The following is a 17598-nucleotide window of genomic DNA, read 5'->3' as shown; positions in this document are numbered from 1 at the left end:
GTGGAACATTTCAGGTTAATGGGACTTGGTGTGTAACATTGTGACTATTCTGATGTAAAACAGCAAGTTTATCCTTCATGAAGCGCAGCTGGCGTTACCCCGCCACCAGAAGATGAGTTAACCAGCTTTCCCATCATCCTCTGAGTTTCTCATGGGTAGATTCCAGTGCTCCCCATGACTGAAATGCTGCAGGGGGACCTTTAGGGAGCTTTACATAGACAAGTTCTTGCAACCTTCAAAAAACTTAAGGAACATTTTAAAGAAATGTGGGAAAAAATTCCTCCACTGTTATGTGAGTGACTCATATAGAAAACCACTACTGCAAGTCATTACTGCTAAAAGAGGTTCTACCTGCTCTGAATCATGTGGTGTTTTAGTCTTTAGTCACCTGACTCAAAACTTTATTTTTCACATGACGTGTGAGCAACACATCACATTTTATCTGAACGAAAAATAAGCTATCAAATAACACATACTACACAAGTTGGTGAAAGTGTTTAACACAAGTATTAAATTTTTATGGTAAAATTTTAGCTAGTGGTAAGAACACTAAAGTCCTCTGCTTTCCTAACGATATGGTCAACAACCTGAAGGAGAGAATTCTTCAAATTGCAGATGAATATCCAACTGTGACAAACATTGTTCTGCATACAGGGTCAAACGATGTGTCCAAACAACAGTCGGAGGTTCTGAAACGGGACTTTACTGGATTATTAAATACTGTAAACTCTCTGAATGCAGCTGTATTCATCAGTGGACCTGTGCCGCCGGTCAGAGGAGGAGACGAGAGATTCAGCAGGTTGTTTACACTGAATAAATGGCTTGTATCAGCATGTGCTGACCACTCAGTGCATTTTATCAACAACTTTAATTTTTTTTGGGAACGCAGGCATCTGTTTAAAGCAAATGGATTTAATTTTAACAAGTCAGGGGTGAAACTGTTCACCTCCAACTTGTTTTATTCCATACGCCATCCATCTGTGCTTGGTGCCAAGGCTGAGATAAACGAGGAGTTATCTCATAAAGAGGAACAAACAGTACTCCAAGAACAGACAAAGCCCAGCAGAAACCTTGAGGAGGAGCTCCATCTGCCCCCACCCGGGAAAAGCCTCAGAAAGGAGAGACATCTGAGGCAAGAAGAGGGGTCCCTATTTGCCTCTAACTCTCTCAACAACACCAACGACCAGGACCAGGACCAGGGACCACGATCTTCCCCAGTCCCCCAAACCCCTGACAGGCCATCACCCCCATCACCCTCCTCCCCCTCCCTTTCTCCCTCCTCCCCACACCTGAAATTCACTGAGGAGATGATGGAGCGGGTCAATGCTGGGCTCAGATCTACCCCCCGGCCCAATCCCTTTTTGTCCCCCATAAACCCCCCACCAGAGCAGCCAAAGGTTCGCCACCGAGCCCCACCCTCAACAGAGCAATCGAGGTCACATTGCCCAGCCTCGCCCCCCTTAGTTCCTCCTTACCACCTTCATGCTCTGTCTCCGCAGTCTGATGTGTGATGTGTGGAGGGTCCGGGCTGCGAGGATTATGGCAGTGGTGACTTTTCCCAGGAGAAGCTGGGACCCTGTTTACTAGAAGATTTTAAAATCTCTGTACTTTCAGGTGACAGAAGGAGACATGTGGCCTGGTCAAAACACAGAGAGCTGCACTCTAAAAGATCTTTAAACATAGTAAACATACCTTGTGTGCCACAGACTGCTCCCAAACACGAGGGGACAAGTAATGCCTCTAAAACACTTAAGTTGGCTTTATTAAATGTTAGATCTTTAGCTGGGAAAACATTTTTAATTAATGATTTAATCACTGAGCACAGCCTTGATTTTATGTTTTTAACTGAAACTTGGTTGGACCAAATTAATAGTGGAGCTGTTCTCATCGAGACGACCCCTCCTAACTACAGTTTTATCAGTGAGGCCAGGGTGAGCAGGAGAGGAGGAGGGGTTGCTGTCTTATTTAATGAATCATTTCAATGTAAGCAGCTATCTCCTGGAAGTTTTCAGTCTTTTGAATATGTGGCTTTACAGCTGAAGGCCCCATCCAAAGTTGTGTTTCTTAGTATTTACAGGCCTCCCAAATACTGCACAGACTTTTTTAATGACCTCAGTGAACTGCTGTCTGTGATCTGTGTTGATTTCGACTGTGTAATTATTGTTGGGGATTTTAACATCCATGTGGACAACCCTCAGGACAAAGGGACTAAAGACCTGAGTAACACTCTGGGCAACTTTGGGCTGACTCAGCATGTAACAGAGGCCACACATAATAGAGGACACACTCTTGACCTACTGATCTCCAAGGGCCTGAGCATTTCAAACATTACTGTGTCTGATGTGGGCCTGTCTGATCATTACTGTGTTTTCTTTGAAAGTAAAATCTCAGCCCACACAAATATATCAACAGCAGTGATCACAAAACGGTGTATAACTGAATACAGTAGTGAGATCTTTAACCAGGTCTTCCCATTAACACCTGACCTGTCCAGAGGTTCAGTCAATGAGCTTGTCAATAGCTTCAATGCAAAAATGTTAAATGTAATGGATACAATTGCTCCCATTAAGGTGAAGGTTATCTCTGGAAGGAAGAAGTCTCCATGGAGAAACTCCACACTAGTGAAAAATGAAAAAAGAGAGTGTAGGAAAGCTGAGCGCAGATGGAGAAAAACAAACCTCCAGGTTCACTATGACATCTATAAAGAGAAACTTCACAATTATAATTTACAACTGAGGAGTGCAAGAAGGTCCTACTTCTCTGACATCATCACTAAAAACAGTCATAATGCTCGGGTCTTATTTTCTACAGTTGACAGGCTAACAAACCCTCCTGTGCCAGTGGCAGCTGAACTTCATTCAACCATGGCCTGCAATGACTTTGCCAAATTCTTCACAGAAAAAATCCAAAAGATTAGACAAGCAATTGGTACATCAACAGCAGATCCAGACTATGTACTGTGTCCACCGAAAAACTGTTTAAACACCATAAAACAGTTTCACCCTATCAACAGCAAAGACCTGGAGGACATCTTAGGTCAACTGAACTCCTCCTCCTGCTGTTTAGATGTCCTGCCAACAAGTTTCTTCAAAAAGGTCTCAAAGACTTTAGAGTCAGACCTGTTACAGATCGTCAACTTTTCTTTAATGTCAGGTGTGTTTCCGGAACCACTAAAAACTGCTGTAATAAAACCTATACTGAAAAAGGACAATCTTGACAAGACACAAATGAACAACTACAGGCCGATCTCAAATCTCCCATTTTTAAGTAAGATCATTGAAAAAGCAGTTTCTCAACAGCTCAATTACTTTTTAAAACAGAATAACTGCTATGATGCCTTCCAGTCAGGTTTTAGACAGAACCACAGCACTGAAACTGCTCTGACCAAAGTGTTCAATGACATATGTCTGAACACAGACAGTGGAAAAATGTCAGTCTTAGTTTTACTGGATCTCAGTGCAGCATTTGATACAGTTGACCACAACATATTACTCAAACGACTGGAGAACTGGACAGGTCTTTCAGGAACTGTACTAAACTGGTTCAAAACATACTTAGAAAACAGGAAATACTTTGTATCAATAGGTAACTTCACATCTGAGCAGACAAGTATCACATGTGGAGTTCCCCAAGGTTCCATCTTGGGACCCCTTCTGTTTAACATTTACATGCTCCCACTGGCACAGATTATAAAGAACAACAAAATGAACTATCATAGCTATGCAGATGACACACAAATATATATCACAATGTCACCAGGAGACCGAGGCCCTGTACAGGCTCTTGGTAAATGCATTGAGGAAATTAATGATTGGTTGTGCCACAATTTCCTCCAGCTAAACAAAAACAAAACTGAAGTAATAGTCTTTGGCGCCAAAGAAAAACGATTACAGGTCACCAGAGAACTTCAATCTATACACCTAAAAACCACAAACCAGGCGAGAAATTTGGGTGTAGTGATGGATGCAGACCTAAACTTAGAAAAACACATTAAGACAATAACAAAATCAGCTTACTATCACCTCAAGAATATATCAAGGATAAAAGATCTGATGTCTCAACAGGACCTGGAAAAACTAGTCCATGCATTCATCTTTAGCAGGCTTGATTACTGTAACAGCATCTTTACAGGTCTACCTAAAAAATCAGTCAGACAACTACAGCTCATTCAGAACTCTGCTGCTCGAGTCCTCACTAAGACCAAAAAAGTGGACCACATCAGTCCAGTTCTGAGGTCTTTACGCTGGCTGCCCGTCCGTCAGAGGATAGACTTTAAAGTTCTGATGCTGGTCTATAAAACTCTGAATGGTTTAGGACCAAAATACATCAGTGACCTCCTGACCCAGTATGAACCTTCCAGGTCCCTCAGGTCATCTGGATCCGGTCTTTTATCAGTTCCCAGAGTCAGAACCAGACACGGAGAAGCTGCATTCAGCTTTTATGCTCCATATATCTGGAACAAACTCCCAGAAAGCCTCAGATCAGCTGAAACACTCAGTTTATTTAAATCCAGGTTGAAGACTCACCTGTTCTCAGCTGCATTTGAATAAAGCACCAAATCCACACTTTTAAGCTTAAATTTCAAAACGTACATTTTAACTACTGATTTTATCTATTGTTCTGATTTTATCTGTTTTGATTTTATATACTGTTTTGTTTGTTTGTTTGTTAATTAGTTAGTTTGTTTGTCTGCTTGTTTTAATCAATTTTAAATCATGCTTTTTATTTGTTTTTGTTTCTAATGTCTCTGTAAAGCACTTTGAATCACCTTGTTGTTGAATTGTGCTATACAAATAAACTTGCCTTGCCTTGCCTAGTTCCCTTTTATCCCGAAGATGTGACTAAATCCCTTAGCTAGCCTAGTTTTAGCTATTTGTTATGTTAGCTGTTAGTTTTTTTTAAGCTGGTTGGTTTTACCCGACGCTTAGATAACTGATTAAACATCTGTCATTGTTTTTGCTACCTGCTCATTTAGAGTTTTTCTTTTTTAATGAAATTATCCATCATTTTTTAATCAAATATGTTCTAAATGATCTTTTCAGCTGTTCAGAGGTCACCACAGCAGATTGATTTAACGCCACATGCCATTACTCATGCAATGTTCCCATTTACCTAAACTTGGAACACCAACTGAGGATCCGCGAATGTGTTAACCACTACATCACAGAGCGACTCATCACCTCCTCATGAATGGGTCCGAACAGACCTCAAGAAATAGGTTTTTTTTAAGTTTTTTCAGGGGTGCTCTGTCAACAGGAAGCATTTTAAACGCACATAGTTGGTTGTTTTTTAGCATATCCCAAAAAAACAAACGATGCTAATTTGGGCATCTTGAATATGGTCAAGAACACCATTTAACGTGTTATTTAGTAAAATTGAACCTGATACATTAAAATTCCAGTTTTCCTCAAAGGTGGTAACTTTGACATCAAAGGAAAACTTTCATCCCCAATCACAGCCTTTAACTTGGCATCCTAACAAAGTCTTTGAAGTCATAAAGAACAGTTTTGAAGTAACGAAGTTCAGCCACAGTAATGACTGTTGTACTGACTCACAGTGCAGCTATTGCAGGAAGATGTGGAGCCTCTTTGGAGGTTGGAAGGACTTCTTATTGGTTGTGGACCCAAACAAATAACTAAGGAAACACTAATTAAGGGTCGTCCACTGGCTCTCTGTGCCTGGGAATATCTTTGCAACAAAACAATAAGTTGAAGTGATCTAAGTAAAGAGAGTCTGTCCTGTGAATCTGAAGTAGTTTTCTCAGGTTTGGAGGGGCTGGTGCTGGAGGAGGAAGGCTCTCCCAGCATTCACCTCTCTGCATGGGGGCTGGGGAACAGGAAACGCAGGACTGGGCGTCGCTCCTTGATGCAGGGATGGACGCAGCGTTTGTATTCTTTTTCCCAGAGGCTGCTATATTTATGTCTATTGTTTTGGAGACGGAGCTCCAACTTGTCTCTCCTCGTGTGTCCACTGTCTGTGCGTGTTATTGTCTGTTGGCGGCCAGCTGGCCACCGTCCAGTAATGAAAATAACACGTTGACCAGAGGGTGACCGCAGAGCTCGAAGGATGACAGCGGCGACTTTCTTTCTGTGTCTTTTGTTTTCTTGACTGTGAGATTCCCACCGCAGGAGCATCTGAATACAGCCATAAACACAACAATGGCTGGGAAAGATGCATGCAGGAGGCTGCACGTGCGTGCTTTTATGAAGACGTCAGTACATGCTGCCATTCTTAAATGACAGGCCACACAAACGCCGGCATTTCATTTCAAAGTATCAGCGTCCAGTGTTCCAAAGTGAAAGTGCTCGGTGAGAGTTTCACACTATTTACGGTGTCTCAAAGAACCTATTTGAGGTGTTTCCTTAAGGTTATTTTAAGGAGAACATTTCTTTGTGGAACTAAAATTTGCATGAAATCCTTTTGAAGAAAGTTCCAGTAAGCACTTTTATTTTCCTATACTCCTCAAGTGGACATTAGAGGAACTGCAGTTTTTGTCTGGGTTTAAAGCGTGAAGGTGAGTGTGCAGGTAACACTGGTTACCTCAGTGCAGATAAGTCAGTAAGTCACCAGCAGTGTTGTGAAAGTTGAGAGGCTCATGTAAATGGGAAGAACCCAACACAAACTAGTCATACTAAAATCTTTGTGCACTTCAGTTGTAACAGTGGGTCCACACCCAAAGTTCCCATCCCTAATAAGTGACTCACACAGACCTGTAGTCTTTAAGTGCCTTTGGAGTTTGGTTTTCTTGGCAGAGGTATAATGATGGACTCCTTCCAAAGGTGAGGAACCCTGCGGAGCTGGAGTGACAACATGAAGATAAAGGTGAAAAAATCTGCCAACTGTTCAGCAGCATCGTGACCTCCAGTGTCAGCAGGGCTCAGACTTTTCCCCACCTTTACACCTTGAGAAAGTTTCAGGTGCTCAGCACAGCTTAATGTGAGTCACTGTGCCTCCCTACTGAGTTTACAGTAATGTGCTGATTAACTGCTCTTCCAGACAGGGCAGGATTCAACATCTGAGAGGCCCCAGGGGCAAAGAGTTGTTGTTGGGGCCCCCCTGAGCCACCACCTTTAAAATAAGTTAACTTCAGTGCAACAAGATGATTCATGAATTATTTGGATTATAAAGTTTCGACATGTTTGATCTTTACTTGATAGTTTTTATTATACATTTTAGGAAAAATTGCACAAAAGAACCCCCAAAACATCTGCTACTTTATTAAGACAACACATTCAATTTACCCGGAGTTTCTTTATGTTAATGACTTGAGAAAATTAAAAAATATTAAAGAAGTGTTAGTAAAATGCAACTAGAGGTATCAGCTAAATCTGCTGCAGAATATATTTATTTTTATACAATATCAAGTAGTGGTGCAACGGATCACGGTTGATCCGTAATCCGAACCGATCCCACTCCGCGGTTCGGCACGCACATGATCCGAAGATTCGAAAAAGAAGAAAAAAAAGTATGTGTATGGTGCGCGTGGTGGGTCTGTCAAGCGATAGTTATGGCCAGCGCTAGCGGTCCAAATGGAGGAGCAGAGGAGTTTGCGGTATTTAAGCAGCCCTTTGCTGCCCAGTCCGACCGGGCTAAAGCTATTACAAAAGCTACTGGGTTTTTGATCCATTGCACCACTAATATCAAGCATTTAAAACCGGTCCTTAAACAGGCTTTAACTCTTCAAACATCTTTAATGCGGTTATGCCGTTAACATCATTTTAATGAGATTAACACTGACAGCACTAATAATTAGTGAAACTCTTCATCTATTGCCTCTTAGTTCTCTGTATCCAAGTTTATCCAAAGCAAGGTGAAAAAGTTACTGGAGTTTTGAAAAACTTTAACTTGTTTGTAATGGAGAGGCTAAGTATGCCAGTATGCTACATAGATGGTGAAGCTGTGGAAGGAAACAATCTGAGGATGAGATGTAGTTCCTCACAAGGTACTCCTGCTCTGGATTACAGCTGGTCAAAGGCAAGCGGAAACCAGATGTTGCCTCTAAGTGCCTTTGTTGACACTACAGCTGGTGACTTGTATTTACGCAAGATCACAGAGAGTGATACTGAATCTACAGGTGCATGGTCGTAAGCCTTGTTGGTATGGAAGAGTGGGAGGTTATACTCTGTTCCCCCTTACATCTTACATCACCACAGACTATGAACAATGAATCTGGAACTACAGCAGCAATTGAAACCAATATGATTGTGATGATCATCCTTGTCCTCAAGTCATTATCTGCTACTGTAGAAAAAAGAATGACGAAGTATTTGGCAATTAAATACTGACGGAAGAACTCCCTCCTCATAAATGGCAATCAATTAAGAGTCATAACCTCGGGCCTGGATCTTTGGAAAGCATCCAGGATCTTACGGGAGCGTATGAAAACATGAATGGAGAGTTCATGTGTCAGTTCACGTTCACCAAGGAGAATGATTTTCCAAAAAAGATGGATGACTCAGTCACAGTGAATGGCCAAGACATCCAACTTCCACAACCTTGAGGACAAGCAAATTGTTCATGCTGCTTTTGAGGAAGAAATATGTTTCTTTTTCTACTCTTTTTCAATTTTTGGGTGACCAGGACATCCCACATCCTCTGCAGCTGCTGACTGAAACATACCTGAGAGCACCTGATATATGTTGGAGGCGATACTGTTTCAGAGCACTTTATGAGAACTTAAGCGAGCTTGTCTGCTTTTGCCATTGATAATAAACGATCCCCGTTATGGTCAGGACTTTAAATGGAAACACGCCAGGGTCATGCACTGCTTCACATCCTGAGCACGCTCACATACGCTGGGACTCGTTCTCTTCAGTGTAATTTGTGTCCTTTTTTAAATTGTTTTTGTGCCTCTGTTGTGGTTATTTTAAATATTTGGTAATATTTTCTCTCTCTCTGTCATTATTTTGAGTTTCTTTAACATTTTAAAAGTCTTTTGATTCATTTTGTGTTTCTTTTGGGCTCTTGGGTGTATTTTTATGTCTTTGTTTTATGTCTCTCTGACATCATTTTTAATCTCTTGGGTATTGTTATTTTCTCTTTGGTGAGATTATATTGACTCATTGGTGTATTTTATGTCTCTTTTGATTTATTTTGACTCTTCAGTGTGGTTTTTGTCTCTTTGGTGCCAGTTTGTGCCTCTGAAGTGAGCCACACTAAGGCTACGTCCACACGTACCCGGGTATTTTTGAAAACCCATATTTTTCTATGCGTTTGCACCTTTCGTCCACACGTAAACGGCGTTTTTGGTCACTGAAAACGGAGATTTTTAAAAACTCCGGCCAGGGTGGATATTTTTGAAAACTCAGTTTTTGCATTTACGTGTGCACGAGAAAAACGGAGAAAACGCAGAAAGCGCAGCGTCAAAGGTGTGCGCATTTTTTGACGTCACACTGTGCGCCACGATATTGTTTCGGTGAAATGAATTTCTACAATACTATTACTGTTAATTGTACTCTCTGCAGTGTTTAAATGCTTACATATACACACACAGTTACTGTCCCTCCACACATACGACTCGGTTCTGCTTCTAGGCCCCAGCTTTGTTTACTTTTTCCCACCGAGGCTTCTAGACTTCTGATTGGCCAACATTTCTGCACGGTTAGGAATATATCGCCACCTGTTGCTTTGGCATGTTCCTAGCAGCTTTTTCCTTCATTTCTGCCTTTACGTGTGGACAGGATTATTTTTTAAAACGAAAACGGAAAATCTCAGTTTTCAAAAATACCCGTGTACGTGTGGACGTAGCCTTATTTCAGGACTTTAAATGGAAAACATGCCAGCTTCACACCCCGAGCATGCTCACATACGCCGGGGCACTTGTTTGAGTCTTTGTTGTATTTTTATTATCTCTTTGGTTACGCTTTCTCTCTCTCTGGCACCATTTTTTATCTCTTGGGTATTGTTTTTGTGTCAGTCCAGTGTTATTTTAAGTTTCTTTGTTACCATTTTATATCTTTTGCTTATGCTTTGAGTCTCTCTGGCATCGTTCTGCGTTTCTTGGGTATATTTTTTTATCTCTATGGAGATATCGTTTTGACTCTTTGGTGTATTTTGTGTCTCTTTGGCACCGATTTGTTTCTCTCTGTTTACATTTTACGTCTTCTTTTGATTCATTTTGTGTGTCTTTGGTGCAGTTTTGTGCCTCCTAAGTGAGCTCATCTGTTTATTCCATCGGTTATAAATGAGCCACGTTATGTTCAGGACTTTAAGTGGAACACATGCTTGCTTCATGGACTGTTTCACACCCCCAGCGTGCTGATATAAATTCCTTTTTTAGGGGCCAAAAGTCAAGTTCAGTGACGAAAAGCTAAATGTGGGGACTTTCTGTGAAGAAAGCATCCTGTCTGTTTTTTAATTAGACTTCCAGACTGGTTACTGTTTGACCAGCAGCCAGTGTTTGGAAGGCTGCACAGCCCACCGTTACAAAGACGCTTGTTTTGGACCATCATATTGTTTGCATTATTTGAACAGCGTGGTAGTGTGAATGCTGCAGTGCCATCGTGGTAGTTCTGGTAGTTGCCAGCAGCAACATACAATGTAGGTTTAATTGCAAAAATGAGAGCAGCGTGTGAATGCTAATACACCAGCCTCTTTGAATCCACTGCCAGGCCCACCATCAAATTTGGTCTCATTTTGATCTTCGTTGGCCTGGTTTGTGTGTGTGAGTGCGTGCACTGTCCATAACTAGGGCTCAACCCTTTCTGGACTCCAAGAGTCGATCTGGTCTTTTACCTTTCAAAGGGCTAAAAAATGTTGCCTGTATGTTTGTACTTGCTGGTCCAGCTGTTGCGGTTAACAGCCAATAATGAAGCACCTTGAACCTGCATTCCTTCTAATGACCAATAGGGGGCCTTCAATTGCAAACAAGTCTGATTTACGTGACCTTAGATTACATTTTCCTGATGAGATTATGGTTTCAATCTGCAGTTTCAGCTCTAATTGAGCAACATGATACTTACTTTGGATACAGGTGATAAAACACGCCTGTATCAACACACACTACGGCTCCTCCACCTCTGGTTTTAGGGAAGGCTATAAGTTGTGGTGGCATCTTTCCAAAATAAAAAATAGCTTTTCCACCTTAAATCCCAAGCCATTCCCAGAATCTATTAGATCCCACAGCATAAGCTCTGTCCCTCCCTTGACTGTTTAAGTGCTGGTTTTAAGAACTAAATCTTCTGATTTTTTTTCTGTGTTTCTGTATGTGGAAACTGTGAAAGCTGCTTCAGCTCTATACGTTAAAACAAAAAAAGTTAGATAAGCCAGATCCAGGTTTGACCTTTTCCAGATCACATTTCTTAAATATTTTGTCTGTACGAAGCCTTGACTGTAGACACCTAATTAAATCCACTCTTAGTGGACAAAATGCTAAATTAACAGTGCAAACAAACCTGTTGATTAAGTCAACAGTTTATAAGCTGCAGCTTGTTCACACTGCATTCTTACAACGCTGCGTCACCTGATTAGAAGTCAGATAAAGCAAAGATTTCCTGGACTTTATGCATGTAAATCGGCTCTATTTATTACACCGTAAGGGAGTGATTCGGTCGTTACAAGCAGGTCTTCAGATGGCTTTCTAATGGGCTGTAGCTGGGGTATCGGTAATGATACGTCAGTCTGCCTGCTGAAAGGTCACAGCGCCAACACGACTCTGTGATGAGTGACAAAATGGAGTTAATGTGGCGTTCGGGGTACACGGCTCGAGCTAAGTAAACATACGACGGAGCACATGTGAGTGTGGAGGGAGATGACGTGGGGCAGGGAAAGGGAGTGAACCAAAGCTGGGAGATTAAAACAAAACAACTTTCAGCTGAGCTCCACAGTTAGTCACTGCAGATCAGTGTGGAGGACTTTTTAGGTCATGATGGTTAAGTAAACATCCACAAACATCTCTGATTTTAACAAAAGAATTAACCACTTTCTCAGACTTTTTGTTGTGTCCTTGATTACATCTGTGAATCTTCTCCAAGGTCTTTCTCTTTTCCTCCTGCCTGGCAGCTCAATCTTCAACATCCTTTCTTCAACATATCCACTATCCCTCGTCTGCACACATCCAAACCATCCCAGTCTTAACAATTAATCTTTGTCTCCATTTTCTGTCCACCCCATCGAAGGACTTAGCTCTGCCACCTTTAGCTAATTATTTTTTGCCTAAACCTAACCTCATTGTTTTATTTAAAAGAAATGCAAATGAAGAATAAGATGTCGTCGTCACCCTCATGCGAGGTTCTGTTGGTCTTTATCACCGTTTCGATGAGACATCAGTGCATGAGTTCAGAGACACTCAAATTACAGACAGGGAGAATCTGTAGTAGCTGGAAAAGATGAAACTTTCTGGAGAAAATGACCGAAACTCTTCACTTCCTGTTTCAATTTCCAACATGTCAGGTTAGAGGGTCTAACAAAGGGAGGTTTTTCCTGAATGGCATGCCACAAACACCACTATTGAGTCTTTGCAGACATGTGCAGACTAACCGTGTGACTCAATTTATTCGCCATTTTGGACTTTGGAAAAACACGTCTTCAAAGCTCTTTGTGATTGCTGCGGATGGACAACGAGGATGCGATGCCAAACATCTGTTTCCCTAGCAACTCTCGAGCTGTGTCCACCATGATGTAAGGTTGGAAACCTACATAAACAGGAACAGTTGATGCCCAACACAACTAAGGCAGTGACCTTAAACCAGGCTCTAACGTAGACGTATTCTGCTTGTAAAAGTGAAAAATATTCAATTTGGTAGATCAGAGGTTGTGACAGTTTCAGGTGAGGTCGTGTTGACCTGTCAGGCTGCTGGAGACATCCCATGATGCACTGCTCCTCCATTCCACATGTGTTTATAAGTCACTACTGCATGTCACTGTCTTTCCTGTCCTTCTTTTTTGCCCTATTATCCTGGTTATGCTGGTGAACTTTTCCGTTGAAAAGAGAGTTCTTCCTCCTCACTGTCACCAATCGTTGCTCACATGGGAACATCAGATTGCTGGGTTTTCCTCTCATATAAAGAGCCTTGAGGCAACTGCTGTGTGAATTGTTGCTATATAAATAAAATTACAGTCAGCATTTTTTCTAGCTTGTTTTCTTCTCTGTTTTCCATCTACAGTTTCGTGAAGCAGACTTTCCACTGAGCAGCTGACTGTTATCATTACGTCAGTGTAACGGATCTGCTCACACACTCCCCGTTAGCTCACTGATTGTTTTTCATTAACATTTAAAAACAGTTTCTGTCACGCTGTCCTGTTGAAAAAGTAAGAAGGGGGAGGTCGCGGGCTGTTCTACTAACTGAGCATGTGCTGCTTTTAATGTGTTTCTGTGTGGTAGACTTTAACAACCACCCTCCTCCTCCTCCACTTGAGCCTGACCACCATTCAGGTGCAAATAGCGGCCGAGGCATGCGTCAAATTTACAGCCTGGCTTTACAGCGTATGGCTGTCTGGACACTCTTTCTCCTTTCTCCTGTGGCTGCAGCTCTTTGGGTGGCTCGGGGAAACATCTGGAGGGGACAATGAATCCTGGGTCGCTCAGCGGCGCTCTTTCAGCGACACATGCCGGCGACGGACGCAAATCAAACGCGCCCACACACATAATACCGCTCGGGCTCTCTATCAAATTGCCGTCAGACATTTTTATGGTCAAGTCACACACAACAACACAGATTCAACTTGTGGAATCATCACACTTCTAATGCGATTAAGAATCTGCCAAAATACTGGGTGGGACGGTGACATCAACACTTATTTCTGCATGCATAGACAGTACGTCAGGGAAGGAAGTCAGAGGAGGTCTTTGAGATGTTTTAACCATTTGAAAGTTGAGTGGTTTAAGAGAAAGTGATGTAAGGAACACCGTTCAGAAGTCAAAGCTGTGACGCCACCTCCAGAGGTCCCATATCCATTGGTCAGAGCAATTTTGGTTTCACAGCAGGGTCCAAATGTTGAAGGTGATCGACATTTCTGTCTCAACCAGATCACTGAGATAATTCTATTCCAACAATTCACAAACTTCAGACCAACAGAGCTAAGTTAGAAATGTGAAAATCTTTTGAGGTCCACCCAAAAACTTTCACCACAGCTCTGATCACACATATGGATGTATTTTCTTTTGAGTTTTCATTTTGATCCTCTGACCATTTAATGGCTGAACTAGATTTCCCACCAACATTTTTACTTTCAAAAATTAAGTTCCAACTAACAATAAGATATTAAACAAAGTACACAGTATGGTGTCAAAAATGGTGCACATCTTTGACAGCGTTTTTCAGTGGTCCGAAATGCCATTTATCTGCAGATGAAAGGCCAAAACATGTAGGGAAAGCTACGCTTATCAAAATACCCGTGTACGTGTGGTCGTAGCCTTCATCGTGTCTAAACAACAAACTTAAAAATGTAAATAGAGCTGATAAAAATCTGCAGAGGGTTGGGGATGATGACTAACCAAAGAATTGCAGCATATTATAAGGACGAGATTGTCATCCAGAAATATCGACAAGAAACATCTTGACGGGCTGAACGGTTTTCCTGACGTGACTCACGAGCACGTGTTGCATCTATCAAAGTAAAGACAGGACCTATTTAATTCATTTATACTCTTACAAGCGGGCACAACGCGGTCATCAGTCATTTTGCTGACACAGTGAGCATACATTTTGCACCAGGACAATAACCCCACATCAGGCGCTCCACGCCATATTGATGGTGGTTCTCCTCCAACACATTAACTCTCATTACTGCTCCACTGAACCACCTGGCATTTACAATGACAAATTGTTCCTGGCGTGGGCCCACCAGGACCTGATTTACAGACCTCTGCAGCCCCCTCAGCACCCTGCACATATTGCAGGAGTTTAACACGGTAGATCCAATTTTAGACAGGAAAAAAAATTAATTTCTCAAAGGTCACTAATCTGCAAACTGGGGAATAAAACTGTGGGCATTTTCCAATCCAGCAATTAGATTATTAGCCTGGGAGTCAGATTTTTCATACGTTTAACGGCTTTTAATGGAACGCTTCTGTAACGTTAACATGTTTTTTATTGCCCCAGCCATGCAGCAAGACATTACGGCCTGACTCACGTTAACATGTAATGAAAGAAAGTTTTTCCTCATCATGACTCTCTTTGTGTTTCGAGTCCCTCTTCAGCCGCAGAGCGTGGACAAATCGAATTGTCCTCCCAGAGAAAAAAGCTCCAGAAACTACTTCACGTTGATTGATGCTCCTCGAGTTGGTGAAGGAGGAAGAGCTCAATTAGTGTGTGTGAGAGGGGGGTTGGGTGTAATTGAGTTAAAGGCTCCCCAGGCCTGAACTGAATTAAGAGCAGATTAAAGGTAAAGTGCTGAGTGTGTGAGAGTGTGTTTTATCCTGTTTCTTAAGAATTATAATAATAAAAATATAAATCATATTAAACGTGCTTTGAGTTTTAGCTGTGGTCAACCTTTAGTATCAAATCACACATTTTTCATCTCCCACCCATAAAAAAAAAAAAGAATTCTGTGTATACTCATAGTGAAGATGATGCAGCCTGCTAGGTAAAATTAGCCTGTTAATGTCATGGCTACTTTCAAAAAAACAAATGCAAAGCTATTTATGATTATTTGGTACTTCAATTTGTTTGATTTTTTAAATTTATATAATTCAAATAAAAAAAGTTACTATACTTACAAAAGGGGCTGTGCGATATGACCAAAATCTCATATCCTGATATAAAACATCTATCGTCCGATAACGATATAAATCACAAAAATGTAACATTTTCTGTAAATTCTATGAATCTCGGCTAGCTGAAGTGTTTCCAGCTGGGCGTTGTGTACCTGGAGTTGAGTGTTTTACCGATGCATGAAAGGATACATTTTTAGACATAGGTTGTAACGGCCGCCGTTTTCTTTGCGGCGTGCTGCAGGGAAAAGCCTGTTCTAACGTTTGAGTCTAAGGTTTATTTTTTAGCACCTACGGCTCTTTTTTGCTTCTCATTGGTAAATACTCTGCATACTATTTCACGTGATTCAGTTTATTTTGAAAAGTCTCAACAGGATCTTGAGCTTTATTGTGAAAGGTTTATGTGGAAAATAAACAAGCGGACACGTGATGGTTTTACCATTGTTGTTGCTAACGACAATGCATAAAAACAGGCGCTTGTCCGTCCATAGTGTGGTTATATTAAATATAAGAGAAAGAGAGAACTTTAAGAAATTAATATAGCCACTACAGTGACCATCAAAACGAAAAAATATTGCCGTAAACAGTTTATTTTGCGACACCACGAAACAAACGATAGCTTAAAATGAAAAGATAGACGTTTTTATATCGTCATCCGATATATATCGTTATATCGAACAGCCCTACTTACAAAGCAGAACAATTATGAAATGAAGGAAATAATAATGTATTAGCATGTAGCAAGCAGTTTCTTGCTTTGTCAAACGCCAACAAAAAAAAACCTTAAAATTTTGAATTACCTCTGCCTGATGCATAAACAAGCTTCTATAATGGGGAACTTAAAGATGGCAATAATGGCCGCACCTTTTTACACATGAAAAAAGGGAAGAATTACTTATGCTCCGAAAGGCATAAATGGCACAAACATTGTCAACTTTGCTAACTAAGCTAGCTAGCTGACAATTTAGCACTCCCGCTCATCCAAAAATGGTAATTTTGCGTCCAAATAACAACATGGCGGCAGGCAAAATGTCTATCAGATTTTACTGTTATTGAATATGATCCGGTATTTCTAACTGCTGTGATGCTGAGATCACGAACTGGCACATTTTGCTAAAATTTGGTAGAAATATGATCGCAGCTACTAGATATTTCCATTCTGTGCAGCTAAAAAGTGTTTACAGTTTGGATTTTTAATAAACGTATTACTAACTTCTCCTTCTGTTCGCTATATTGTTGTTTCTCTTCCACAGAGCTTCAGTTACATTCCAGTGCTACTTAGCTCTGCTGTTAGAAAGGCCTGTGTCTGCTTTGAAGTACGACCCAGCTGCCCCATTCATGCCTTAAGTGCACACCAGGTGCCTCGGACCACAAAAAGCTGGAGAAGAAAAGCTCTTTGCTCCTCAAAAAAGCCCAACGTCACAAATCTCCCAGCTACCCCCCACGTCTGCAGCCGCCATGGAGGTCAAGTGGAGCTTTTTGTGAGCAAAAGGTGGATTAAAGTCTAAATAAAAGAGGAGATTTATAGAGTAACGCGCTGTTGTTTTAGTAAAAGTTTATGATAACGTAACTCAGAGAGCCCCTCTCTAGGCAGTGCCTACACTAATAGCTGGGGATAAAACTCACCTCAGCTACATAAACATCTGAGCTGCAGGTTAAAGAAGCAGCAGGTTTCACACACACAGCAATAAACTGGAGATTTTAATAGTTAATGAATGCCACATACCACCTGCCTTATTCCAGCCTGAAGCCCTAAAAGGAAAACAAAACAACCCCAAAAACCATTAGAGGCAGCCCTCAGCAAGTCTGAGCTGATTTAAGTGACGTCCACCCAAATATGTCCAAGTCTCGGACATGATCACGGCACATCATGTGCTATCTATTCATTTATTTTTCAGATTTTTTAAGTTACTGGACTAATTTTATATTAAAGTAAAATACCTTCA

The 17598-nt window shown here is 41.3% G+C and overlaps 1 protein-coding gene across 1 annotated transcript; it reads left to right on the top strand.

Moving 5' to 3' along the window:
* The first annotated feature begins 545 nt into the window (after nucleotides 1-545).
* On the top strand, nucleotides 546-2066 carry LOC146370374 (uncharacterized). Its single transcript, XM_084908721.1, has one exon. The coding sequence runs from the start codon at nucleotides 576-578 to the stop codon at nucleotides 1509-1511; it is 936 nt and encodes a 311-aa protein (XP_084764847.1). The 5' UTR covers nucleotides 546-575; the 3' UTR covers nucleotides 1512-2066.
* The last annotated feature ends 15532 nt before the right edge of the window (nucleotides 2067-17598 follow it).

The sequence above is a fragment of the Perissodus microlepis genome, chromosome 16 (assembly GCF_051167445.1).
Source record: "Perissodus microlepis isolate ML-2025 ecotype Zambia chromosome 16, ASM5116744v1, whole genome shotgun sequence".
In the NCBI taxonomy this organism is placed as follows: domain Eukaryota; kingdom Metazoa; phylum Chordata; class Actinopteri; order Cichliformes; family Cichlidae; genus Perissodus; species Perissodus microlepis.
Note: the sequence above shows the minus strand (reverse complement) of the source record. Positions and strands in the feature narration are given on the sequence as shown.